Genomic DNA, 26472 nt, shown 5'->3' with positions numbered 1-26472 from the left:
CTGTCATTTGACACACCATAATTTTATTTTATATTTTTTTAATTAAAAGAAAAAAATTATAAATAAAAATAATTAAAAGAAATATTAAAATATTTAAAAAATAATTGACACATGATATTTGCTTCAATTTTTAAAAAATAAAAATATAATTGAGAAAAAACAAACAAAAATCACAAGGAACCAATTATGATTAAACCTTTTTTATTTTCTCTTTTTACCTTTTCTCTAGGTTTATATTAATAAAATTAAATAAATATTGATATTTTCTAATTTTAACTTAAACAAAATTTAAAAATATATTTCCATTTCATTTCATTTTTTTAATATGTTTAAAGAATGAAAAATCTTATTCAGTAATAATCCATTTGATAAAATAATTAATCTGTAATTTATTCCACAAAAATTAAATTAAGTGATTGCTATATTTGATGTCCCTAGTAATAATTCAATGAATAAATTTATATATTATAAATGAATGATCCAGATAAATTCAAAAACTTTCATTTAATGATAATCAAGTGAATGTCTCCTTAAACTGCAAAGATAAATAATAAATATTCCGTAGATTGGACTTAATAACAGTAATCAATTTGTTTTTAACAAAAAAAAAGTACCCCATTACAACTAGAATCATGTTTGTACACAAGAAAACCTCGACGAAAATAAAACCTCGAGATTTTTTCGAATTTAATTCCTATCTTAAGGCATATTATAACTAGAGTGTTCATAGGAATATCATATTATGTAACAGATGTATAACTAGAGAACAGTTCAAATCACAGTACATCCAACGGTTCTCCTCATGCATGTTTATGTGCGTCCAAATCACAGGGGAAGTACGTCCAAAGGTTTCACTGCTGCAACCTTACCGAGTTCTGGTCTAGAGTACTTTTCGTATGCAACTGTCAACTTTCCAACCCCAGCAGCTTTGTGGAACTTGAGTATCATTTCCGCACAATCCCTACAAATGTTACAGTCAGCATAAATGGAATTCATCGCAAACTTTAAAAGTGATAGAGAAAGTTTGAGTAAATGCCTGAGCTGTGAAACTTCATAACGCGCATGCTTGTGAAGTAATGGGGTCCATGGTGGAGATATTTGCAAAGTACACCGTGCAACGTAGAGAGCTGATGCACTAAGTAATGAAGGCTTGAATGCTAAAGCGTCATATTCAACTAAGCATAAGTCAACCAGAAAGAATGCCATGTGTTCAATCTAGAAGAATAAATTCAAGACAAAATGTTAGAAATCAAACTTGATGTGTTCCTGCAAAGAACAGTCAATTGGAAAGACCGATTGATTTCTCATATTCAAATTGATTTTTTACCCATAACGTTAAGCTGCAAGGATAAACTAAATTTGTACGACCATGCATGCTGAATTACATACCTTTTTATTTGATTGTCCAGCCTTCAGAAACCGCACCAAAAAAACATAATGAGTAGGAGCATTGAGACGGAACTTTAATTTTCTAAGAATAAGTTTTTCCTGTACAGAGAACCAAACGACAAATTAGTATAAAACTTCAAGTAATTGAACGCGGAAAATTTTAGAATATATCAATTGGCACGTGTAAACTTCCTCGTTCATATTTTTTCAGTAAAAAGAATAGTGCGATCAATCCGTATTATCTGAATGAAAATTTCACCAATTTGCTAAGGCATCCATCACATGCTATGAAATATATCAAGATTCAAGTTCACTCTTAAACATGACGATGAAAGGGAGAAGTGCAATTACGTATGTATTTTAATATTCACTTCTTACCATTCCAAGCATTTCATCTCTAGTATACCCAGCAGAGATGCTAATTAAATCTTTGACCTGGAACAGATGCAACAAAAGAAAGTGAGCCCGATAAAGCATGTCATCTTTTCTTCAAAAGTGTACATGCTCTAATATGGCTTCTTACCCTAGGATGCCAAAAATCCTCATACTTTGAAGCCAGCAAAAGTGCTGTAAGGCCAACTAACTGCATATCAGTCTTTTTGATAGTCACCAGGGAGAGATATTGATCCAGCAACGTAACAGTGAGATACAGTGTTTCTGGCATCAAATCAAATTTGAAGTGTACCTACAACAGCCAATGATGATAGGCAAAGAAAGTGACTATGATAAGTAATCGGCAGAACAAGAAAAATGAAGAAACAACATGATGAAAGAAAAGCCATGGAAATCCTTTACTTCAATTAGCCAGTTGATCAAAATGCCCCGCAAATGTGGTGTAATGTCAGTCTGAATTGACATGTAATTTGCTAGAGCTGGATTACGTGCCTGCAGTTGAAACAAATTTTTAATAAATAAAAACATTATTTGATACTACAGGATATTGATAAAATGTACAATATAAATTTGTATAGATGAGCCCAGTGGTATGATTACGCCAAAAAGGAAGCGACAAAATCAGTTAAAAAATGTCTTCAAACGATGACAGAAGCTGAACAAGGTTGCATCATCTCCTTCTGTTAGTGTAATAAAGTATTTATTCAAGCATATGGGAGAAGAGTTAAACATCAAAATAAAAAATTACAACTGAATCAAGACCTCCGTATAAAAGGATTTTTAAAATATATAAAAAAACTGTATATATTGATTGCATTGAGTGTCAGTGTGCGCATTGGAAGTGCTGATTACGATAGTTGCTGGTCGATTGTCAAGTTTTTTTAAATTATATTTAATACAGTCAACTTTTGGAAAAACAATAATTCAGTGGCCAAAGTAAGAAATTAGAAAAAAAAAAGAATAAAAGAACCTCAAAAAGATTTTTCTCTCTTAATTTTTCTCCAAATAAACTAAAATTATGGGAAGACTTTGGGATGATTTAAAGGCTCCACCAAAGCTTCTATATGTAGGCTTGGTGGGGGCAAATCACAAAGTAAACGTTTACTACTTACATCCGACGTGGGATTTTATTCTTAAATGCATAGCTTACAAATCTAAAAATGTTTATTGTAGAAAAATATTTACTAATTCCATACTTGGTGGAGCTATTAAAGCCTACAGTGGAATGGGAGGGAAATAGAAAGAAATAGACAAGCACGTTCATTAGAGAAGAACTTCACTCAACTATAAAAGGAAAATTATTTCTCTAGGGTAACGAGTAACAAAGTGCAAACCAAATAGCTGAGTCATAGACATCTATGCAGCTGGAGCTATTCTTGAAGAAGAATCAAGGTAAAAAAAATAGTAAGGAAGACTGATGATTATGAGATGAGGTAGCTGAGTCATAGACATCTATGCAGCTGGAGCTATTCTTGAAGAAGAATCAAGGTAAAAAAAATAGTAAGGAAGACTGATGATTATGAGATGAGGTCGTTCTAGGGGAAGTCAAAAATCGCAGTAGATCAAAATTTCAAGAATTTCAAATACTACAACTGTGGCATGAGCGCACTTGGAGAAAGATTTTTAGCAAAAAAATGGAGGAAGCATCAACGTCTCATAGTTGTTAAAAGTATCAACCTCTCAACCACATGTTATATTATCAACCTCTCAAACATCTAATATCATCAAAGAATAAATTTACTCAACTACAAAAAAAGTACATATCTAGAGTAATGGGTAACAAAGAGGATAACATAACATAAAAAGTAGCTGACATCATAGGCACGACGAGTATTACCTCAGTAACCCAATAGTACTGATATATGTCATCAACGTATTCAGAAACTTCAAATTGATTGCTTTCATTATCTATATTGGGTAGGTTATCTTGCTCTCTAACTTCACTTTCCTTGAGAAACTGCAAAATAAGGGGCTACATGTCATTTAAATTTACGGAAACTAAAAAGCAACTAGTAGTTTCATTTGAGCATCGAAACCTTAGATCCTTCAATTAATGAACTTGTATATGATTTTCGGCGGCTGGATTTTTTCCTTGGAATAATCTCTGACAGATCAGTTCTTAGTGTGCTCTCAGACGGAAGATGTCTTTGATTTGCATCATCAGAAACTGTCGAGCCATTCCCAGGAAGAGACAAAGAAACTGTTTCTTTTTCCTGAGATAAGGTTGCACTAGTCGATTCTAATTTGTTCTGAGCTGATATGGATTTGTTCTGAGATGACGTTGCAATAGTTGATTCTAATTTACTCTGAGCTGATATGGATTTAGATTTTGAAGTCCTTTGCGCAATGGAAGCCTTCAGTGTGGTCTTAACGACTGGCTGAAACGAACAAGGTAAAACTCAGGTTCACACTCTACAAATTTTCAATTACTTCTCACAAAGTTGGGAAAAAAAATCAAAATGTAGAGGAAATTACGACTGAGAAGACACTTCATTATGTCATTAAATGAACCAAGTAAATATTTAGAGCTTGAACAACAGTGCAAGTATCAATCATATCATATACATGTATGCGTTAAAAGATTTACTGCTATATTTTACTTCACCAAACTACATTATACTGTTCGGCCTTATCAATAATTATACAGCAAACTACAGACAACATAGTGCAGCCAACATACCTTGGCAGGCTTCCTTAAGGATGCATGTGAAACATTAGGCTGAACCCTGCATAACAGGTGAATTGCATGAAAGGAACAATTAATATACTAATATGGTCTATCAATTGATAATTAATCTTTTATCAAGAATGTTAATCGTTAATGATGAGCATAAACAGGCCTTCAGCTACAAACTAAATATGATAATGATGTCCTATTTCATAGATTCTGTACATATAAAATCATCCATCTGTCTTCTTGTTCCTAAACCCTAAAGTCCACTTCCTATTGTCCTATATTCGTCCAAAAAAAAAAAATTCAAATCTCAGTACATACTAGGGTGAGGCCGTGCATTGTATATGGTGCAAGGCCACTGTTTTTATTTGAGGGGACAGGTCAAAAACTTTTGCGGGCAGTTATTGTTGGAAAGTAGTAGTAATTCAATATCAGAATGTTTAAACATATCATTAGTAGTTACGTACTGTTAGAAAATGTTCAATATTAGCAGCCGTGGTGACAGTTCACAGCAGACATTTAGGAGCAATTACCTTTTCTTTTAAATAGAAATATATATTTATTGTCTTCTCGTTTGCACAAGGAACTTGTCTCTATTTGATTGAGTTAGGACAGCAAATACTGCAGTATTACAAGTATTTTGCGATTAAAAAATACTAGTTAATTGACGTGGATGCATTTGACAGTAAAAGATACTGTGCATGCATTTGACAGTCAAAGATACTGTGGATGCATTTGACAGTCAAAGATACTGTGGATGCATTTGATAGTCAAAGATCAAGTGGATTACGCTAAAAAGGGGTAATCATAAATATCACTTCCTTCATGTGGCTCCTTAATTGGCCATCAAAATGCGGAGTGTCGATGCAGCTAGTTAGTATCGGTTTTCTAGGCATCACCTGATAATTATATACGGTGGATGCATTAGATAGTCAAAAAGATCAACAATCTAAATATCACCCCTTTCAAGTGCCTCCTTTGGTCCATCAAAATGAAGAGTGTGAATGCAGCTAATAGTACTGGTTTTCTAGATATCACTTCATAATTATATACTGTGAATGCATTAGATAGTCCAAAAGATCAACAACATCATATTGTGGATTACGCTAGAAAAGGGTAATCTAAATATCACCGCCTTTAAGTGCCTCCTTCTTTGGCCCGTCGGAATGCAGAGTGTCGATGCAGCTAATTAGTATAGGCTTTCTAGACATCACTTCGTAATTATATCGGCTAACTAGCTACATTCCTCAGTTTTGCAGCTTAAAGCTAATCACACAGATAAAATGTACCGGAAGTGCATAATTGACAACAAAGGAAGCAGGAACAAAGCTGATGATATGATTAATTATCACTTACGTCAGAACAAAACCATCACTCACTCGATTCTTCCATAGATGGCTTCTTGCATTAACCAGTTGGGAGCTATCTCTTCTATTTGTTGTTGCCTTAGCTGAAATCAATAACATACTAAAATTAATTAACATGGCAAATGTCAGTTCATTGACATTTTCAAAGTGGTTATGTATGCCACAACTTCTTACAGGGAAGACAACTTTGGCCTTTTGCTGTTTGAGAACTAACATTTTCCTGCAAGGAAGCAAAATGCAAGTATAAGAAAAGGAAAAGGATTTTGAAAAAAAAAATGAAAAATATGGCAATCTGAATGAGCTATATTATTTTGGAACTTTCTACCGTTAGAAAAGACAAACAATAACAAGAAATATTACCTTTGTTATACTCGTATCTTCTCTGATTACCCTCCTTGGTACTGGTAAAGACTTCCTTGTAGTGCTTGGAAAAGACAAAGAATATACTGGTTTCAGTTCACGTCATTCATAAAATTCACTTGAACCAAAAAAATGAAATATTAAGAAACCTCGTAGCTGTAGTCTTCCATGTAAACCTGCAAAATATAAAATAAAAGGCAATATAATTTCTGTAATGAAGTCCTCGGAAGCATAAAAATCAACCATTAATAACTTTAATATCCTATTAAATGTAAGATGAAAAAAGGACAGTATCCTAAGTACCTGTCCTTTGTGGAGAAAATTGATTGGCCTCCTTTTGTATTATTCTTCTGATCATCTAAAGGGAGAAAAACTTCTAAATGATATTCTAAACTTCCAAAATACAATAAAAATAGTCATGAGGTAATGAATCAGTCACCTTTATTGAGAGCATCTAACCGAACATCAGCTTTACTATTATTTCTTTGCACTCTTCCCTAATTTAAACAAGAAAAATTATCAGTGCTTCATCCTAGTATAGACCGAAGGAAGTTTAAATTAATGTTTTATATTTTATAAATGCTTCCCTTTTACCATGACCATCTCAGCAAGATAATGAAAGGTTAAGATGTACCACCGTTAATACTTCCGAATGAAAAAAAAGATTCCCTGATGGAGCTCTTTGGAAAAGCAGAAAAACAACTTTTAAAAAAATATTACGCATAATCATATATTTTTAACAAAGAGAGAAAATAGAAGTGTTAAAATAGGGTTAATGGTTTTGTAGGACTTCTTTTCACTTTATTATGCTTTTATACTTCACTTCGTAGATTACATAGCCAAAACTTCATCGATTTGGTCATTTTGGCGTATTGAGTCTTTAACTAACACCAGTAAAAGGAGTACTCCTCTACATAAAGCACTTATCATGTTAAAAAAACATGAGCTTAACAGAAAATTGGTACAATCAGTCAAGTGGGTAAAATACCGTTATGGACTTCCTCAAAGATACACCCACTATTTTTGTACTTGAACCTGTTAAAACCCTGGAAAGGCACATAAGATGCAAAATCAAATAATGAAGCAAACATTAGAGGAAATAATATACTATCAAGCAACTGGAGAGAATACTGGATCAATGTCTGCATGACAAAAACCAAAATCACAAGATCAAATTCTATTACGCGTGAAGCATTACCACAAGATCAGTTTCTTTTACGTGAAGCGTCTAGAGATTGAATTTTATTTCAATGTCAAAGGTCCATGTGACCAAAACATAGGAAAGCTGTTAAAATATGAAATAATTCAAGAGATTTTTGCATTAAGGAGCTTAAGAATCTAGAAGACTTGGTTATGCCTAGTGTAAATATTATTATTTATAACCATATAATAGATAAATGCAACAAATCGTTTTTGGCCCCATTCTTCTAGAGGAATATTAAGCTTCAATCTGATAAGACGGGTCTCTGAAAATTGTTCAGTTCTCAAGAACAAAGATCTCTAGTGTGAGAAGGCATCTTAACCTACTTAATTATAACATATTCATGTGATTCTACACATCAGCTTAAGTGTTTTATATGATAGGATATATAGAAGGATAGAGACTAAACTAATTAATAATCTAAACATGATTTAATGTGATTTCAGACTAGGTGTGTTTGGTAGAGAGAAAAGAAATAGAAGAGGAAGTAGGTAGGTGACAAAAGAGAAGACAAATAGGTGAAAATGGGATGGTAATAGATGTTGTTTAGTTGAAAAAGAGAATAATATTATTTTTATTTTCATTTATTTTGTTTATATTATTATTATAAGTTTTTAAAAGAATAACAAAAGGAACGGGGTTGTTCAGAGAGTGTTTCATGCAAACACAATTTTCTTGCTCTTCTTTCTTCTTCTGTGCAGCAACTTATTCGTGTGGTTAATTTTTGACATTTTGTTGAAATTGAAGGATTGAGATAGTAAGGACAAAGAGAGTTAAACTACTCAAAATCTTAAACAGACATGACTTCATGATAAAAAAAATATATAAACACTAACCACTTACTTATTCTAATTTAGACTCCTAATCCTATGGGATCATTTAATATACTATGAAATATGAAATCACTCCCAAGGGATTATTTAATATACTAAAACTCAAAAGCCAAAGCTAACTAAGTTTGTTGTTACATTTAACAAGAAAAGAAAATTAAAAATGATGCGCCAAAATGGAGCTGAACTGGGTTTGGACTACATTTGAGCCAGAACCAGGACAAAATCACAATTAGACCAGAAATTGTCTAGGAACAGATATTGTCTAGAACTAATGACAATACTGACAGAAAGAAGAAATGAAAGTTACCATCAAACAAGAAAAGTCAGTGGTCCAATAGAGCCACATAGCAATGGGAAGGTGGCCAATTGGGACCTGTGGGTAGGATATAACCGGAGATAACTAGGGCAAACGTGTCCCAGCATGGACGAGAAAGGTTGACAGTTGAAGTGATATGACGTGAGACAAAATACTTTCATAAACCACTATTTTTTACTAATACTAGATCACTAGACTCCCAACTCTCAATCCTAATTAGTGAGGTGGAAAACCCATGAAATTGAAATCCATATTTAACACACTCTAAGATACAATAAATATTATGAGAAAATTTCTAGATATTCAAACAAAATCAAAGGTGAAAATGTTTAGGTTGCCACTGGATATTATCGAGCAATCTATCAGAAAATCCAAAACAAAACATGTCACAAAAGAATGGCGTCAATAGTTGGAGTCTATATCAGCTGATATGTGAGAATAAATATATATGAAATTTTTATATAGCTGTACAAAATAAGTATCCAAAAATAACTTGCAAGTGTTTTATTTAAACAGTGTAATACTACCACCTCCCTTTAACTTTCTTTCTATCCACAATAAATATGATTCTTACTTCATTTTTGAGTTAGCATGCCCAACAGCTGCTGTTAACTTTTCTTCAACATTGCTAACATCAGCCAATGCCTTTCTCACAGCTGTATTTAGTATTAGAAGCCAGAATAAGCGAAAATGAAAAGTGTGTTATTCCACGCAATTTTAACACAAAAAATGAGTTCAGTTAATACTTACAAGTACCATATTTGCCACTACTTTTATCCATACTCTGTTTGAGACCACCCTTCACCATTAAAGTTGCATGATAGTTCGACATATGGAGTGTAATGTAACCAAGGACAGACTCAAGAATACAAATATTTAGACCTCAAAAACTATTAGAGTTCAGAATGTTTGTTACCTTTTGATTACTGGTACTGGTAAGAATATTCCCTTTGCCAGCCACCACGGTACTCCTTCTGCATAAATTGCAAAGGAGGAGCGAGAACATATAGATAGATCACTACAGTGCTTTTACATATTTCAGGCATATAGGAACATCTACAAGAAATGAATATCATTCTGCAAAATGTTGTCATGGTTTCACAAAAAACAACTGTTTCAGGCAATGACATAAAAAACACAAAACAGACCAGCAGATTCAGGCTTCATATGAATAGCATATAGCATAAAAGATACAATCTTGAGACAAGCCCGTCCAATTTGAACTACAAGAGGCCGTTAAAAGCTCGGCTATCTAAAACCCCTTTCCCTAATGTGACACGACTAAAGGGCTTCCTTATCTATCTGATATCTCATAAAAGCAAACAATTAATCAAAATCATTTTGACAAAACATTAGATTTCTTCAGATATTCACGATTTCAGCATCTAGAAACCACCCATGGATCAGAAAGCACATCATTTGAAGTCCACTAAGGCACCATACCTTGAATTTGCAACTGTTCCTCTGGCAGAAGTCCTAAAGAAACAATCAAAATCAGTTCTGAATAATATTTACACATACATATTAGCTATAAATTCCCAATCACAAAAAAAAAAAAAAAGAAACCTTACGTATTCCCATCACCAGCTTTAGTCCGGTCAATTTCCGAAAATACCTTGAATTTCCTACCACCCACTGCTCAATATACATACAAAATCACCAAAAGCATATAGCATTTCGAGAGCAACAAAAAACAACACAGAAAAAAAAATCAAGCAAATACATATATACCGCTTGGGCGAGATTGGGCGGCAGCAGCGACCACAGAGGCTCGAGTTGAGCCCACTCTGGATTTTTCCTGAAGTATGCAAGAACCAAACAAGAATTAGGGTTTAAAGGCAGAATCGAAGGTGAATACCTCGTGAAGAATGATAGCAGGATTGTGCGAAATTTGAAAATCGGAGAGTGAAATGATTGGAAGGTGCAAATTGAAATAGTGAAAATTGGAAGTGAAATCCTTACCGTGAGAGAAACCATTGAGGTATTGGTTTGAAGTGTTGAAGAGCTTGGCAGAGAAAAAAAGAAGAGAAAAATGTACCGTTGAGAGCGAGTGAAAATTGAATGAGAAAATCACGCGCCTTTGTCTTTAGATTTTGAATTTACATGCTTTTACGTTGATACCCTTCTGCTTTACACAAACAAGACATAAAATAAATAAATAGGAATTTCTTTTTATTTTTAATTATATAGTAAATAAGTTTTAAGTCAACGCAAATACGATTTTAATTTATTACGATTTATATAAAAAATAATTTTGGTGTTTCATAGAAGAATTCTTTTTAATTTCTGAAATTGGAAAAATTTATTAATTATAAAAAAAATTAACATTTATAGAAAATAACATTAACGGGAAATGATTTTTAACTAACTTTTTCACCAAAATATTCCCGTAGAGAGAAATAGAAACTAATTTCTCCGAGTTAAATAAGTACTTTGGTGAAATTAATAAACTATCATGTTATTTTTATTAAATCATTTATCGTGGTAAAAACAACATATTATGTTAATAATTTCTATAGATTGTGTACAAATACTTTTCTACAATATTTACTAATCAACCAAAAGAGACTTTATTCATTTCTAATAATCTTAATTTTCTTATTCCCCCATTCTATCAATCATGATTTTTGGTCATGAAAAAAAAAATCTTTTATAAAACAAAAACTGTTAAAAAGGATGTGTTTTGTTTCTCACACAAAGAAGGGATAAATTGGTGTTTTATAAAATTGATAGCTTTTGAAATCTTTTTCGCAAATATTATAAGTCTTTAAACTTTCTTGAACAACAAGCAAAAATGTATGCAATGCAACAGTATGTGTATTCGAATAAAGACATAATATAATCGATCAATGTAGAGAAATAGAGAGAAGAAAACTTAAAATCTAAGTTTTATACTGGTTCGGCCAATACTGCTTACATCCTTCCAATCAACCCGAGATTGAAAGTCAATTGCACGATAAAGATCTGAGTTTTTACAAAAAGGATTTTACAACAACCACAATGTCAAAATCTAAATCACCTCTCTAACTCACTAATCTAATATAGCTAAAATACAACATACTAGCAGCAAAAACAATCCTCTCCTATAGTCACCCCTTTGAGAACCTTCTCAATGTCAAGAACCACATGTTCTTCTTCCTAACAACACACATAGGGAAACAACAACACTCAGCGTTTGCTAAACTCCTGATCACACAGCAAGCACCTCAGTTGTGCAAAAGGATTAGACTCTTCAAATCAATCAATTCTTGTCCCTCAAGAAACCTTCAAGACTTGTACACCATGAGAGTTCTTGTTTCTTGGAGCGTTTTATCACCTCTGTAAAACTTCATAACTCAATCTGAAACAGATATGAAAATGTTAATCTCAATTGTCTTTCAGAAATTCAATCAATGCGTCTATATATAGAGTTAGTCAAATCTGACGCATTTTAATCGATTACGCTATTAATTTAATCGGTTACATTAAACTCTTATAACATATTAATAGCAGTCAAAGCAATTAATTGAATGCTCAATTAATGTAATCAATTTGCATTTAATGTTTATTCAACATATTAAAAAATATGACCGTTGAAATAGTTATGACAAGCATGAAATAGTTTTCAAATCTTTAATAGGCTTAATTGAATACATGATCCATGTAATCGATTAGGCTTCAACACTTAGCACACTTTTGAAAACTTTTCTTCTCAAAATCCATCACAACACCTTGAAAAATATTTGTGCAAAAACATGAGTTTTAATCGGTTTAGCATATAACGTGATCGATTCAAAACTTGTTGTTTTACAACAGTTTAAAAGCTAAAGTTGTCTGATGACTTTAATTGATTAACACAACATTGTGATCTATTAAGTCATACAAATATGTTTGGTGCATGTGGTTTTTCCATTTCCGAAACACATATTATGCATACACATATATGATCACTATATAAACACAATTGAATGCAATAATCAACACAATATGTCCACAAATATGCATGTGCAAATCTCACAGTGGGCATAAGCATATATAACATAGTACACAGTACATACACATGTGTTTTTATTAACTATGTGTTGTCATCATCAAAAACACACATCAGAGAGTTGGTTTAGCTAACACTGTGCTCCCCTTATCAACAAAAACAATAATGTTACTTTTAGTCCTTATCTTTGATTATAATTAGTTTAGTGTTAAATTTATTTTGCTTCAATAATTTACTTTTTAATATTTAAAATTTAATTAAACAGTTGTAGTTTGATTTTAATATATTATTTTTAATTTACAATTACAATTTTGAATTATAATAATGTAATTAATTTTTACTATTGTAAAAGTCTAAAAAATCATGTATTAAATGTGGTAGAATGTTTTAAATAATGATACTCAATCATTTTAATCAAAAGCATAAATAGGATTTTCTATTAAAGAATTTTATTATCTAAAACGCATTATCTCTCTAAAAAATTTTCTCTTAAAGAGCTTTCTGCCTTTTCTTTACAATTTTTAATCATTTGTTAATTTGTGTGGAGATCAGAGACCATCTAAGTGATCTTGAGGCAAGATCTTCCTTTCTAAATAATCAAATTTTTCAACATAGTAAGTTGATTTCAGCTCTTTTCTTTAGGTTTGAGCATTTTATGCATACTTGAGTTTTTCTCTATCTGAAGTATGAGTCTTCCATAAGACTCTTTGTTGATCAGTGGTACTAAGGATATGCCTTGATCAAGTTTTTGTGACTTATAGGAGAAAATGAGGCTTTTGGAGCTGTAGGAACGATTATAGAGTTCTTATATTCATTTGATTATCAAATAGGTAAGGGAAACTAATTAGTTTAATTTTAGTTGATGAACAAGTTTTAATTTATCCTTGTATGATGATTGAATTTTGTGCTTTAATTGTCAGATGATTTTTGACATGTTGAGTTGGATTGTAAATGTTGTAATTGGTCTATGAGTTATATATGTTTGAATCTTTGAAATGATTGAATGATCTATATGGTGTTTGTACTGAATGTTATCAATTGATTGTATATAAGTTGAGAATTTTGGTTGGTTATGCATCTCGAATAAGTATTAGATTGTGTTGCAAAGACTAGTAAGTCATAATTGTAGAAAATAGGACTGATTTTATTATTCTAAATCATTGAAAAATACATTCTAATACCCTCTATTTTTAATAATCTAGTTCTCCTAAAAAGGGAAATATGGAAACTAGGAAAACTAGGAAAAATAAAATAAAATAAAAGATTATATATTTATTTCCTTTAATTAGGAAGATTATAAAGATATTATCTCTAATTACAACACTCCCCCTCAAGCTGGATCGTACAAGATTGTATGAACCAAGCTTGGAATAGACAAACTCAATTGTAGAGAACGTCAATAAACCAAATTGGACAGTAATGGACGAGGGTGAACTAACACCATGAAACTTCAACTTGTACAGCAATGGATGAGGGCGAATAAGCACCATGAAACTTCAACTTGGACAACAATGCACGAGGGCGAACTGTTAAGACTCCAGCAAGTGTACCGAATCGTATCAAGCAATATAAAATGGTAAGACCAAGTATCGTTTTCCCTAGAGACTCATTGGCCTAAACAGTCATGTGATTTGTTGATTATTTAAGACTTGAGAACGAAAATCATTGTGTTTATAATGCAAAAAGTAAATATGGATGCAAATGTTGATCAATTGACCAAAAGAATACGCAGGTGAATGGTGTATAAAATATGGGATGATTATGTTGTTGGGGTTTTCGAGTTATCCTATCCACTCATGTATTTATGAATTCAACTCCTTCATTAATGTTAATTCCATTTTCTAATTTACTTTAAACCCGATGTCTCGGTGAAGAAAGCCTACTCTTAATTACTAGTTCACAATGTCTTGTATCCCGAGTAACTAATTATTCATTACATTCGCACAGAAGCTTAAAGGCAACTGATCCTCCTATCCCTATGTCTAGGTAATATTGCTTCTGGAAGAATTTCCCCAGTTTTAGATTTTCCCGTATGTGTCCATATCAAAAAAATCAATGATCATGCAATTGAATGAGTTAAACAAGGCATGCAAAGAGTGTAGAGGAAAAACCCTAACAATTAATGAAGTAAAGCTTATAGATTAAAAATCAATTCAATACACGAGAGTTTCAAAGGATTACATCAGTTCCCCAACAACAATGGAGGTTTAGTTTACCATAGACATGGTGAAACTAGATGAAAGTAATGAAAATAATCAAAGATAGAACCCTAGAAGTTGTAGATTGGAGCTTATGCATCCAAAATCCACCTCCGATGGGTGAAAAAAATGTTTATGTGCCTCTTTCTGTCAAAAGATATACCCTCTAGGTCGTCTAAACCCTAACATAGTTTACAAAAATAACAGAAAATTAGTCCAGGTCCACGTCAACAGCGCTCAGCGCCAAAAATGGCGCTCAGCGGTACAAAACTGCTGCTCAGCGCCAGCGAATTTTTTCAACACTTCGTCTTTTCTACACTCTCCACCGCTCAAGCGGCAACATTCCAAAACTCTCTTTTTTTTCGCTGTTTTGTTTTCTTTTTGAGCTCCGACTCCTTGGTTCTTTTGCTCATCTTCCAAAACATCTCAATTTCTGTTAAAACAAGGAAATCTAAGCATAAAATCAATAAGTTCACCTTCAACTCCCTTATTCACACAACTTAAACAAAATCATGATTCCAAGCTAGTTTCTAAGTCAAAAAGGGTGTTTTTAATATCAAAATTAAGTATAAAATTACGATATTTTCAACCGTTATCACGAACTAGCACCATGAAACTTCAACTTGGACAACAATGGACAGGGGCGAAGTAGCACCATGAAACTTCAACTTGGACAACAATGGACGAGAGAGATTTCCACCCAAAATGGATGATGACTTGCAACAACAAACAACAACAAACTACAAGAATAGATGATGGGCCTGCAGTGACGAACAACAACAAACTGCAGGAACTGGATTGGCATCAATAGTGTTGATCAACAACAAAACTTCAAGAACATGATTTCCATGAGTAACATATGAGAGGCCTTCAAAGGATAACAAACACAAACCTGTAGGGACTTAACTACCCTAAACAACAACAAACCTTCAAGGACTTAACTGCCCTGAACAACTACAAGCCTTCACGAAACATCTGTCCTACAGAGGCTAACAGCAACAGACCTCCAAGGACTACACTATCCTGCAACAACTGGAACTAAAAGGCTAACAACCACAAACTTTTAGGGACTTAACCACCCTAAACAACAACAAACCTTTAGGGACTTAACTTCCCTGAGTAGCAACAAACCTTTAGGGACTTAACTCCCCTGAACATATTGGAGGCCTTCAGGAAACAACTATCCTATAGAGGCTAACAACAACAGACCTGCAAAGACTACACTACCCTACAATGGCTGGAACTTTCTTCTCCTCACGATTGAGCGGCAGAACGTGAAAGTGGAAGAATTGGTGAGAGTCTATCTGTACGAGGGACAAATATAGATCCCATAACTTTGAAAGAGTCAATTTAGCGGACAGTCTCAAAGAACAACTCTTAGTGACCTGTTATAACAAAGCATTGGCAGAAACAAAAAAAAAAAATAAAGATTGGGACTTATGATGGCATCAAAAGGCCAAAGGCAGGTTAGAGGTCCAAAATTCTCTGCTGGACTACTCCTAAAAGGTGATACTTAACACTATATCACAAGAAGTACGAGCTAACCTCTAAACTCTAGCCCAAGAAGAAAGTTCTCTGTAGGGGTTGAAAAAATATTTCCCCTCACAACAAACAACGGAAACGACGGCTAGTGCACTTCACGAGCCACTCTTAATCTTGACCGAAGAAAATACGATAACTTATTAAGGTAGCTACGACAAACTGCAAAGGTTACAACAACTGACTACAACAACAACGACATTAAAGCTTATTGAGGCAACAACAAAAAACTATAGAGGTTACAACAACTAACTATAGCGACAACGACATCAAAGCACCCGCTAACAAGGCTGATAAATTGTTGACTAGAACATCACAACTGCAGAAATAGACTCCCTTTCATGCCACAGGCCAACAGGGACATCACATTTGCAAGAGAGAATCACATAATTTAAACCAGATGGTGGAGACAGGCTTGGCCACAAGTGCCAGTGCATTTCGCGGCACAAGCAGCGGAGATGTTGGCAAGAAGCACCAATCAAAGTCGCATAAGAACGAGGAAGAATGGTGTCAAACAAATCTGTCAATGGAAAGTAGTCAAACAAATATGTAAAGATCTTCCAAACATTAGTAGAACCATACTTCCGTAAGTACTCATCATAAAACCCATAAACTTGAGTAATCTGGCAACTTTCATGGTTTCCCCTCAAAATGGTGATACGCTGACGATAACGCACTTTAAGGGCAACCAAAAGCGTATCAGTTTCCACAGAATAATAGCCACGGTCAACATAGTCTCCCATAAACAAGTAATTTGTATCTGGAAACTTTCCTCCAATACGAAAAAGCTTTCTTGCTCGGACAAGGGTTTGCATTGCATGAGTTGAGAAATCTTCTCATCGAGGTTTCCATGTGAATTCGAAGGCACCGAATCCATGCTCTAGTACTCCACCTCCTAACCTTCCCTTGCCGAGGTCGTTTGATGAATATCCTCTCACCGAATCGATGGAAACCCTAGATCTCACTAGAAAAATCCCTTTTGCCTTTTCTGTTTGTGTTTATTGTTTCTGGATTTAGAGAGAAATAAAGAGGTGAAGGATGGTGGTGGTGAAAAGCCTGTGAAGGCAGAGAACCCTTCTCAATGGAGAAGAAGATGACGAAAGCGGGAGAAGTAGTATTGGGAGCTGGCACATCAACGACATCAGCGGAGAGGAAGCACTGTTGCTCGAGAAATAAAAAAAGAATGAAGCTTGCGGCTAATAGTGAGAAGCAAAGAAGACGCAGATTCTGCTATGGAAGGTCAGAACAGAGAGGAGGACGTCTGAGGAGTCGACCGGAAGTAGCGCGATGTGATTCCGACATCGGGACAATGACGCATGACAAACACACACACGAGATTTGACGAAGAGAAGAGGCACAGAGAGACGTCGACCACCAGGGTTAGGTCGCTCTCGAAGAGACGATCCAGATCCATTGGTCATCGGTCAAAACTACGACGGTGGTCAGCGGCAGACGATGATTGCCAACAACAGACGGTGGCCGATGGTGATCGACATCGGAGATCGATTGGGTTGCGGCTGGCGACGGTTGGTTCAATGGAGGCAGTTGCCTTTCTAGGGTTCCTAGGAGACTTTAGGTCTCTTTGATTCTGGGTGCGTTAACACTCTAGCAAGTGTATCAGATCGTATCAAGTAATATAAAATGGGTAAGTCCAAGTATCGTTTCCCAAAGGACTCTTAGGCCTTACTTTTCATGTAAACCAATCGCATAAGACTTGAGAAGAAATTAATTTTGGGTTTTGAATGCAAAAACAAAAGTAAACATGCAAATGCAGTGAATCAATTGGCTAAAGAAACTATAAATGAATGAAGTTGTTGGGGTTTACAATTTCATCTTATTCACCCTCTTATATATATTTTTCTTATCTAATTCGCTTATTTATCAAATTGTCATGCAAACTTTCTTGGTCTACCCTTAACCCAATTCCTTGGCGAAAAGAACCTATTACTAATTACCAGCTTGCTATCCCTAGCTTCCCCTAGCAATTAATAATGCATGATAAACAGAAGCAAATTACAATTGATCGTCCTACCTCTATTCCTAGGCGATATTAGCATAATCAAGGAATTCCCCCCAGTTCATGACATTACCGTACGTTCCCGTATCAATAAAGACAAACAACGTTTACCGAATGAGTTAAACGATAAAAGCATTAAGCAAAGGTGAAGAACCCAACAATTAATATAGATAAGCATATGCAAGCATATAAAGAAGATAAGAATTTTGATATTAGAGAGTTTCAAAAGATTACATTGTTCCCCAACAACCTATGGTTTAGTTCACCATTATCATGGTGAAACTAGATGAAATGTAATGAAAGAATGGAAGAAATAACCCTAAACTTGGTAGATTGGAGCCTAAGAATCCAAGGAACCTACTCCAAGGTGTGTGGAATAGCTCTGGATGTTTCTCTCTGCCAAAAGATTATGTTTTAATTCGTACTGGGGCTATATATAAGCCCAAAAAGATAACAGAAAGATTACAGAATCTAGCTAATAAAAGTAGACAACCGCCCAGGCGCCTAAGTTGACCGCTCAGCGGTTTCCCCTTTAGTCGTTGGACCGCTCAACGACCAGTTTTGCCATTGAGCAGTTTCCCCCTAATCGCTCTGAACACTCAACGATCCATTTTGACGCTCAGCAGTTCACTTGACCCTTCTTTTCATCCTTTTTCATCCTTTTTCCTCCTCTTTCACGGGTCTAAGTCCACCTTACTTCACTTCCATCTTCAATTCACCTTAAAATCCTGCAAAACAATGTTAAAACAAGCATAATATCTCTAAAACCAACTTTTGACTCTCTCATGACTCAACTAAGTGTTTTACTTGATTTTAAGCTCATTCTAAGTCATAAAGGGTGTGTTTTGATATTAAATTTAAGTATGAAAATAACGGTTTTTAGACCGTTATCAGGGTGCATATGCATGGAAGCCAATGAGAGTGCCAATGTTTAGGCATTGGAGAAGGACCCAACTTTAGCTGTTATTAGAGGAAACCAACTTGTTGTTGGTCATGAAGATTCTAAGGATCATAAGCATAAACTTGGCTAGGGAAACTGGAGTAGGACTGTCCATTGAAGATACAAAGGTACAAGTTGAAAAAGAGATTTTTAGGGGGTCGCCGCGCAGACAGCAAAGACAGCGGAAGTGGATCAGACAAGCTCTGATACCATGTAGAAAATATGACTGATTTTATTATTCTGAATCATTGAAAAATACATTCTGATACCCTTTATTTGTAATAATCTAGTTCTCCTAAAAAGGGAAATAGGGAAACTAGGAAAAATAAAAGAAAACAAAATATTATATATGTATTTCCTTTAATTAGAAAGATTCTAAAGATATTATCTCATGTTACAACAATAATTATGCAAAATTATTGTTCTGCATAATTATGCAGACTTACTGGGCAAGCATAATCTCGCTGGGCAAGCTCAAAGTGAGAGAGCTACTAACTTTCCTATCATTGGGCGAGTTTTCTCGCTGTGCAAAAACAAAGTCAATGAGTTCACTGACTTTACCCTCGCTGGGCGAGCTTAATATTCAGGGTAACCTTATCTTCCAATGGATAGGCGAGTGAGTTTCGACTAAATGAATTATGTTCGTATTTTAAGTATGGGAGCTCTAGTGTTGAGCTCGATGGGCAATTTTTTCATTCACTAAGTGAGTATACTTGTACATACTAGCTAAGCGAATGAGATGGCCTCGGTTGGCAAAAGTAACACAATTTAATACAACTTTCAGATGTGATACTTATAAATTATGTGGTGATATTTTAGTTTATAAAAGATATTATAAATGATAATATGTGATGTGGAATTAAGAATGTTGGAACCAATCTAAGGGGAATTGATGATGATGTGTTATAGTGTAAGCTTTGCCATTTGGGCATTTTGAAAGTAGGTATCTTGATATACTACCAACCATTAAACTCATATAGAGATAATGGGGTTAAGAAAGAGAATAGTAAGAGGTTTTTACTCTAAACTTTGTTCCATGTATAAAAGATTAACCTCGTGAGTAGTAAGGTGATAACCTTTACATTTATAACTTTGCAGAATATAAATCCTACTACGGGTGCACACCTATACTGAATATAGATATGTCAAAGTGTGTAACTGGACAGTTGAGTCTAGAGTCAACTGATTTTGTGTTTTACATTATTGTTATAATATTACAATTATTGAATGAATATATTATCTGACAGCTTATATTATCAAAGTTCTTTTTAAATACTAGCTTACCCTGCTTTATTTTCTGTGTCTGGTTTTATCTTTTGCAATGATCACTTATGGGTATGAGCAAAAAGTGAAATAGGTGTTGATATGTCATTGCTAGAGACTGAAGAGACTGTTTATTAGCCTATTAGGTTTACTTAGAATTTGTTTGTACATAAGTATTATTGTTTTAGTAATAGTTATTTTTTAGAGACCTTGTACATACTATATGTTGATATAGTTGTAACTTGGTAAATTGTGATCTAGAGTAGAGTGATAAGTTGTTGGCCATGTTTGGAAGTGGTTTTGTGTGGAAATTAGGGGTTTAAAATGGTGAATTTTGGAAATAGGGATTCTTAGGTGTATTGGAGTGGTTGAGGTCTGTCTTAGAGTCATTTGTGACCTGTTCAGATCCCTAAGTTGCTCATAAATGAGCTAGAACTGCTGGAATTAAATCTTCATCTCTAAAGTGAAGTTTTGGTCTATTTGTGGTGAAATCTTATGGTAAAATAGTTTAAAACTAGTTTAGAATGATTTGTATACACTTGTTTAAGTCCATAGTAGCTTATAATCTCATTTGGAAGTGGTAGAAGTTGGTAAATTTGCATATTAGAGGTCATGGGAGGTCTAGGGGTGTTATTTGTGAAGTTTTGAAGCTGTAGAATTATGTAGCAAGGCTAAGGAGAACTCTTTGTGATTGTATCAACTATTGTTAGTATAAATGTAAGAAGTCAGAATGAGGGTTATCTTGACACTTTAACGATCATCCTTGCTCAAATAGAGAGAGATGAGTCATGTCGTGAGAGTAACAAGAGGTTCTAGCATGTGGGCCTTTCTCTAGTTGACAAAAGGCGTTTTAATGGACTAACCTTGCGTGATAGCTTTGAGTGAGTCAACTGTTTCACCACACAAGTGCAGAACTAGTCATGACTCGACATTTATACTATATAACAATGATCAAGTCTAAGTCTATTATATGATTAAGATGTTTGTTATGTTATGTGTGAAGTGTGATATATGATGAAATTTTATTGTACCATGTTGAGTTGTTTTATCATTAGCTTACCCTTCTTATGTGTTTTGTTTTGTTTTTTTGTATATGTTGTTTTTCTCTTTAACGATGACCATCTGGTAAGTATGAACAGAGGGTAATGATGTTTTGATAGCACAAACTTTGGATGAAGGATCAATAGATGTTTAGTCTTCCTTAAATTAGTTGTTCAACGTATAATTTTAATTTCAACTGGCTTGTATATAAAGTAAAATTTATAGTTATGTTTTGTATAACTATAATGAAACTTTATCTTATTAATCTTGTTAACTATTCTATTTTATTGAATATGTGATAATTTCTCTATATAGTATATATACTATGTAAATTTTGGATGTTACAATAAAAACTAATTTTATTTATAATAAGTTAAATATATTTTGAATCTGTTTTACAGAGATGGATTTACGTATAATAAAATTAGGTAGTTTCTTCCAACACATCCATAACTTTTTTCTTGTAACTAATTTTTTCCCCTCTTCAGACTATAAAATCCAAAAGCATTTATTCTAAAAAAATAATTTTCGGATTACAATATTTGAAAGTTAAGACTAACTTTTGTACCATCCAGAAGTTAAAACTCAATTATGCATTGGTATTCAAAAGTTATTTTAAAAAAAATACTGCTAAATTAAAAATATAGAAGTCCTTTAGCTTTTAGGTTATACAGTTTGGGTGTTATTTTTTATCTGCAGATTATGCAGTCTGGAATTTTTTTTCTATTAGAAAAAAATGGTTTTTTATTGCATAATCTGAAAGTATTTATTTGCTTTCAAATTATATAATCTAAACGTAAAAAATAAAAATAAAATCGAATTATACAATCGAAAAATAGGAAAAAGTATATAAAATTATAGGAGTGCAAAAAGAAAGTTATGGAGATGAAAGAAAAAAAAAATAGCCTAAAGGGAAAGACACAAATTTGCACACGAGGCAAGTTCTTCCTACACATCTATAGACTTCTTTCTACACTCTCCTATAAAAAAATTTCCCATTTTTCTTTATTGACGAGTTAAATTGAACTTTTGGATAATGCAATTCGAAAATCAAATTACTTCGAGATGATGTAATCTAAAAGTTACTTTTTATAAAAATCATATAACCCAAAAAGATTTCAGATTTTAATATCCAGGATTTTTTTATTTATTTTCAGATTGCATAATTCAAAATTCAAAACCATACTGTAATCTAGAAAAAGACAAAAAAATTATATGTGGAAGCAGGAAGAAATTTATAAAGGTGTAGGAAGAAACTCTTTACATGTAAACAATTGGGAGAACGGTTCAATCAAATTTACTAGAATTAGTGTAGTCAAGAAAAAAAAATGTTATGTATTCTTATGTTAAACGTGCTTTTAATTCTATTCTTTAAATACATTTGTTTGGCCGTTAAAGCTTGAATGATGTGTAAATTAGTTGCTCGCTGTCAAATTTAGCATTGTTAACGAAATTAAAAAACAAAATAATTTAAAATAAATTCTTCAAGTAATTATAAATCGTTGAAAGATTATCTAAGTTTTAAATATTAGTAAAAAAGGTTCATCACTTATTAATTTTATTAAAATATACATGTTTAAAGATATGAATATATTTAATGTGATACTATAACAAGAAATAATGATTTTTAATTTTAGTTATATTTATTATCATTCAATTTCTTAATGCAAGGTTCATCTAATACTTCTTAATGGTTATGGGATGACCCTCTTAACAGTAAGGTGCAAAAAAGGTAATAGTCAATAGAATTCATGGTCAATGGAATCAAATTTATACGATGGCTTTCATTTCATATACAGATTTTATAATAATAATATAATCACACACTTTTATACAGTGTAAAAGTAAAATGTTTATAAAAGAATGATATATAGATGTAAAAAATTTATTTGTATGAAAGTATCATTTTTCTGTATTTTAACCAATACAAATACATAAATATGCACAGAATTAACTACAGGGAAACTGTTACAAGGAGGATGAAAGAGAGTGTAAAATTTTATCTGTTTAAGAATGTTCAATCTTTAAACAAACAATTATATGAGAAACAAAAATGGCAAGATTTCATTCTGTAAGAGAATCAAAACAATTCTGCATTATAAAATTCTGATTATAGCATATAGATCTATCTCATCTGTGAAAACTCACCTGACATAAAAACATTCATTTCCTCCAACATCAGAATTGGCAACTTGTACTCTTCTGCATCACTGCCTATATCTATATACACTTTATCCTTAGAGAAAAACCATTTTATGCTATTGATCAAATTTCATCATATCTAACCAACCTATTACAATCTATAGTATATATATATATATAATATATATATCATCTATGGAACAGTTTATGGTAAAAGTGGTCACCATGAACATGTAGCCACACAATCTTGTGGCAGCAACCCCTCTTCTTGATCCAATGTGTCCTTAACAGATTGATAAAACTCTATCCATGAAGAAGTGTTGGAATCCACAGAACCCCAAGAAAATGTTAGATTTGGACTTGCAGGGCAGGCAGTGACCAAATCCAAAACTGAAACTGGTTTGAGGGTCTGTGGAAAATTGAATGCTAAATTATCAACTTTGTGTTCATAAATTTTCCCATTTCTGTCCAATTTGTACCTTGATGTGCCTTGAAACTCCCCTTTAGCCTCCCATGGAACCCGAGGCACACCCCTTAGGTTCCACCTAATCAATATCACATTCTCTGAAGGTTGCCATATCCTATACACATCCAGAGCAATCTCACGGAACAAAATTTTACCATGAAACCTCAATGCCCAGAAGATCAATTTGTACTTCTCAATACCAGTAAATGTGTTCAAAGGGTCCTTGAATGTTATATCATCCCTGAAATAATCAAATTCAACCTTAAAAAACTCATTTCCTCCTCTAGGAAGAACCACACACAAAAACACCTACAACAAAAGCACACATCTCAAAGATGAAAATTCAAGTACTGAGATGATCAAATTCAACATTCAAAAGCCCATTTCCCCTGGTAAGAATCATCTTAAACGAACACAAAATCACCCACTCAGTTGAAAATTCAACACCAAAAGGCCCAGTTTCCCTGTAAGAAACATCTTAAGTCTAACAGAAACCACACACATACACACACAGCATAGAAACACACAGATGAAAATTCAAATACTGATATGAACAAATTCAACACTGAAAAACCCAATTTACTCTGCGGGAAAGTTTTAAATCTAACAGAAAACCATACAAACACGAGACAAGAGCACACATCTGAAAGATGAAAACTCAAAAGCCATATTAAATGTGACAGAAAATCACCCATCCACACAGAATCGCACAAGGAGAAAATTCATTTATAGAATGATCAAATTCAACACTAAAAACCCATTCCCCCTATATTAAACCTCGTAAATCAAACATAAAACCACACACAGATAACACCAAAATCACAGAGCTCAAGTACGAAAACTAGATACCCAGATGAGAAAATCACCTGTAGATGTCATAATTGAGGTCTTTGACGAAGATCAAGGGCATGTCCTCTCGGAGGGTCCTCACAGCAAGACCAAGATTGAGATAAAACTCATCCTTTTGCTGCTGGTGCTCATCTTTGGCACCAGTTGTTGGTGTGCTCCCAAGAGCAACCTGTGCAGTGGGAGTTTGGAGGGTGGAAAGCGGAGTAGCACATGAGGTGAAGAACAAAGAAGTACCCTGAGAAGTTGTTGCTTTTGCTGATGGAAGCGTTTGGAAAATGGGTTTTGATTTGGTTTGGGGAAGCAGAGAGGGTTTGAGGTTAGATAGAAGAAAAGCCATGGCCTTTAATGCTCAAAGGGTATCCAAGATTTCAGCCCTTCATCTGATTGAGAGAGAAAAAGAGAGACTTGTGTTGTTTTCGTCTCTTGCATTGGTGACGTGTGTGGCGCTGAAGCTAAATTTTGAGCCTTTCGTTGTGTCATTCTTAACTATTTTGAGTGGCTTTGAATGTGCCCATCAAATGAAATCAAGATGAAAAAAAATTAAAAGACAAAGTTTTGGCCTTTGGCATGTTGCCACTTTCATTTTGCATTATTTTTCACTTTCATTAAATCACTCTATATTAGGGCAAAACCGAACACTTACTTGTTATGACCCGCGGAAAAAAATGAGGTGGTGTGGTTTGTTATAATTAATTTTGTAAATGGTTTTTAATTATTTAAATAATTAATTAATGTATTTAATGAAATTATTAGAAAGATTATTATATATTTATGTGTATAATTTATAATTGAATTTTAATTTCTAAATGAACCGTTTTTAAGTTACCATAAATATTATATAGTATACTAAGGAAAAGTAATTTTAATTTTATTAGTTTTAGTTGAATTTTTTTAAGAATGAAGATAATTGAATATATTATCAATTATTATACATAATTTTGTTATAAAATAAAATTAATAATAGAGAGGATAAGAAAAGAAATAAGAAAGAATGGATACTCAAAATGTAATCTAAAAAGATACATAGAAATATGTACATTTTAATCCATGTTATGAACATTGTAACAAATTAATCAATCACATGTATTTATAACAAATCAATGGATCATCATTATTTTGAAAATACTTTTTTTTGCGTGTCTATTGATAAGAGACCGTGTCTCATTAAAACCTTATTAGAAAAAATCCTTTAAGATAAAAACACAGGAAAAAAAATAAATCATTCTTTATTCTTTAATATAATATTATTTATCACATCTTTTATTTTTTTTCTCATGTAAACTTAATCACATCATTAACGGAAATCAATCTTCCAAAATTATTTTTCAATCATGATATTTAAAGAAATGGTGAAACATATTCAATCCCGTAAATACCTAGCAAATTTATTTACAAAGTTTATACCGAGAATAACTTTTCAGTAAGGAAAATAAAATTTTAACACCATTTTTTGACACTATTTTGACACTGCACACGTGTCAAAATGTGGTTGGATGATTTCAAATTAAAAAATA

General features: G+C 33.2%; 2 protein-coding genes and 1 pseudogene across 3 annotated transcripts; all 3 read right to left on the bottom strand.

Moving 5' to 3' along the window:
* Positions 1–544: 544 nt before the first annotated feature.
* On the bottom strand, positions 545–10603 carry LOC106764052 (putative cyclin-B3-1). Of its 2 annotated transcripts, none has more exons than XM_014648262.2 (23): positions 10496–10603; positions 10265–10331; positions 10105–10168; positions 9977–10009; positions 9450–9507; positions 9284–9332; positions 9108–9189; positions 7172–7229; positions 6623–6680; positions 6487–6541; positions 6333–6359; positions 6184–6247; positions 5998–6043; positions 5813–5906; positions 4463–4508; positions 3819–4160; positions 3620–3739; positions 2185–2274; positions 1913–2074; positions 1768–1824; positions 1390–1488; positions 1037–1215; positions 545–961 (listed from the first exon to the last, which is right to left on the bottom strand). In XM_014648262.2, the coding sequence occupies exons 1-23, from the start codon at positions 10508–10510 to the stop codon at positions 826–828; spliced, it is 2001 nt and encodes a 666-aa protein (XP_014503748.1). In that variant the 5' UTR covers positions 10511–10603; the 3' UTR covers positions 545–825. The 2 variants fall into 2 exon arrangements, with proteins under 2 accessions (XP_014503748.1, XP_014503756.1); XM_014648270.2 differs by having other exon boundaries at positions 9284–9317.
* A 5942-nt stretch (positions 10604–16545) lies between these two features.
* LOC111241597 lies at positions 16546–17153 on the bottom strand (annotated as a pseudogene).
* A 6384-nt stretch (positions 17154–23537) lies between these two features.
* Positions 23538–25468, bottom strand: LOC106764034. The gene is made up of 2 exons (XM_014648238.2): positions 24976–25468; positions 23538–24350 (listed from the first exon to the last, which is right to left on the bottom strand). Exons 1-2 carry the CDS (start codon positions 25293–25295, stop codon positions 23864–23866), a joined length of 807 nt encoding a protein of 268 aa, XP_014503724.1. The 5' UTR covers positions 25296–25468; the 3' UTR covers positions 23538–23863.
* Between the last annotated feature and the right edge of the window lie 1004 nt (positions 25469–26472).

Source organism: Vigna radiata, chromosome 1, assembly GCF_000741045.1.
Source record: "Vigna radiata var. radiata cultivar VC1973A chromosome 1, Vradiata_ver6, whole genome shotgun sequence".
In the NCBI taxonomy this organism is placed as follows: Eukaryota; Viridiplantae; Streptophyta; class Magnoliopsida; order Fabales; family Fabaceae; genus Vigna; species Vigna radiata.
This window is presented reverse-complemented; position numbering and strand designations above follow the sequence as displayed.

What these genes read in the sequence shown, in the direction of transcription:
- LOC106764052 (XM_014648262.2), bottom strand. An exon ending in GGAACAGTTGCAAATTCAAG is followed by an intron (nt 9,508 to 9,976) that starts GTATGGTGCCTT and finishes CAATTTATGCAG; the next exon opens with AAGGAGTACCGTGGTGGCTG. An exon ending in TATGAAGTTTCACAGCTCAG is followed by an intron (nt 962 to 1,036) that starts GCATTTACTCAA and finishes TAACATTTGTAG; the next exon opens with GGATTGTGCGGAAATGATAC.
- LOC106764034 (XM_014648238.2), bottom strand. Translation starts at nt 25,295, where the DNA reads ATGGCTTTTCTTCTATCTAACCTCAAACCCTCTCTGCTTCCCCAAACC. An exon ending in CTCAATTATGACATCTACAG is followed by an intron (nt 24,351 to 24,975) that starts GTGATTTTCTCA and finishes TGATTATTTCAG; the next exon opens with GGATGATATAACATTCAAGG.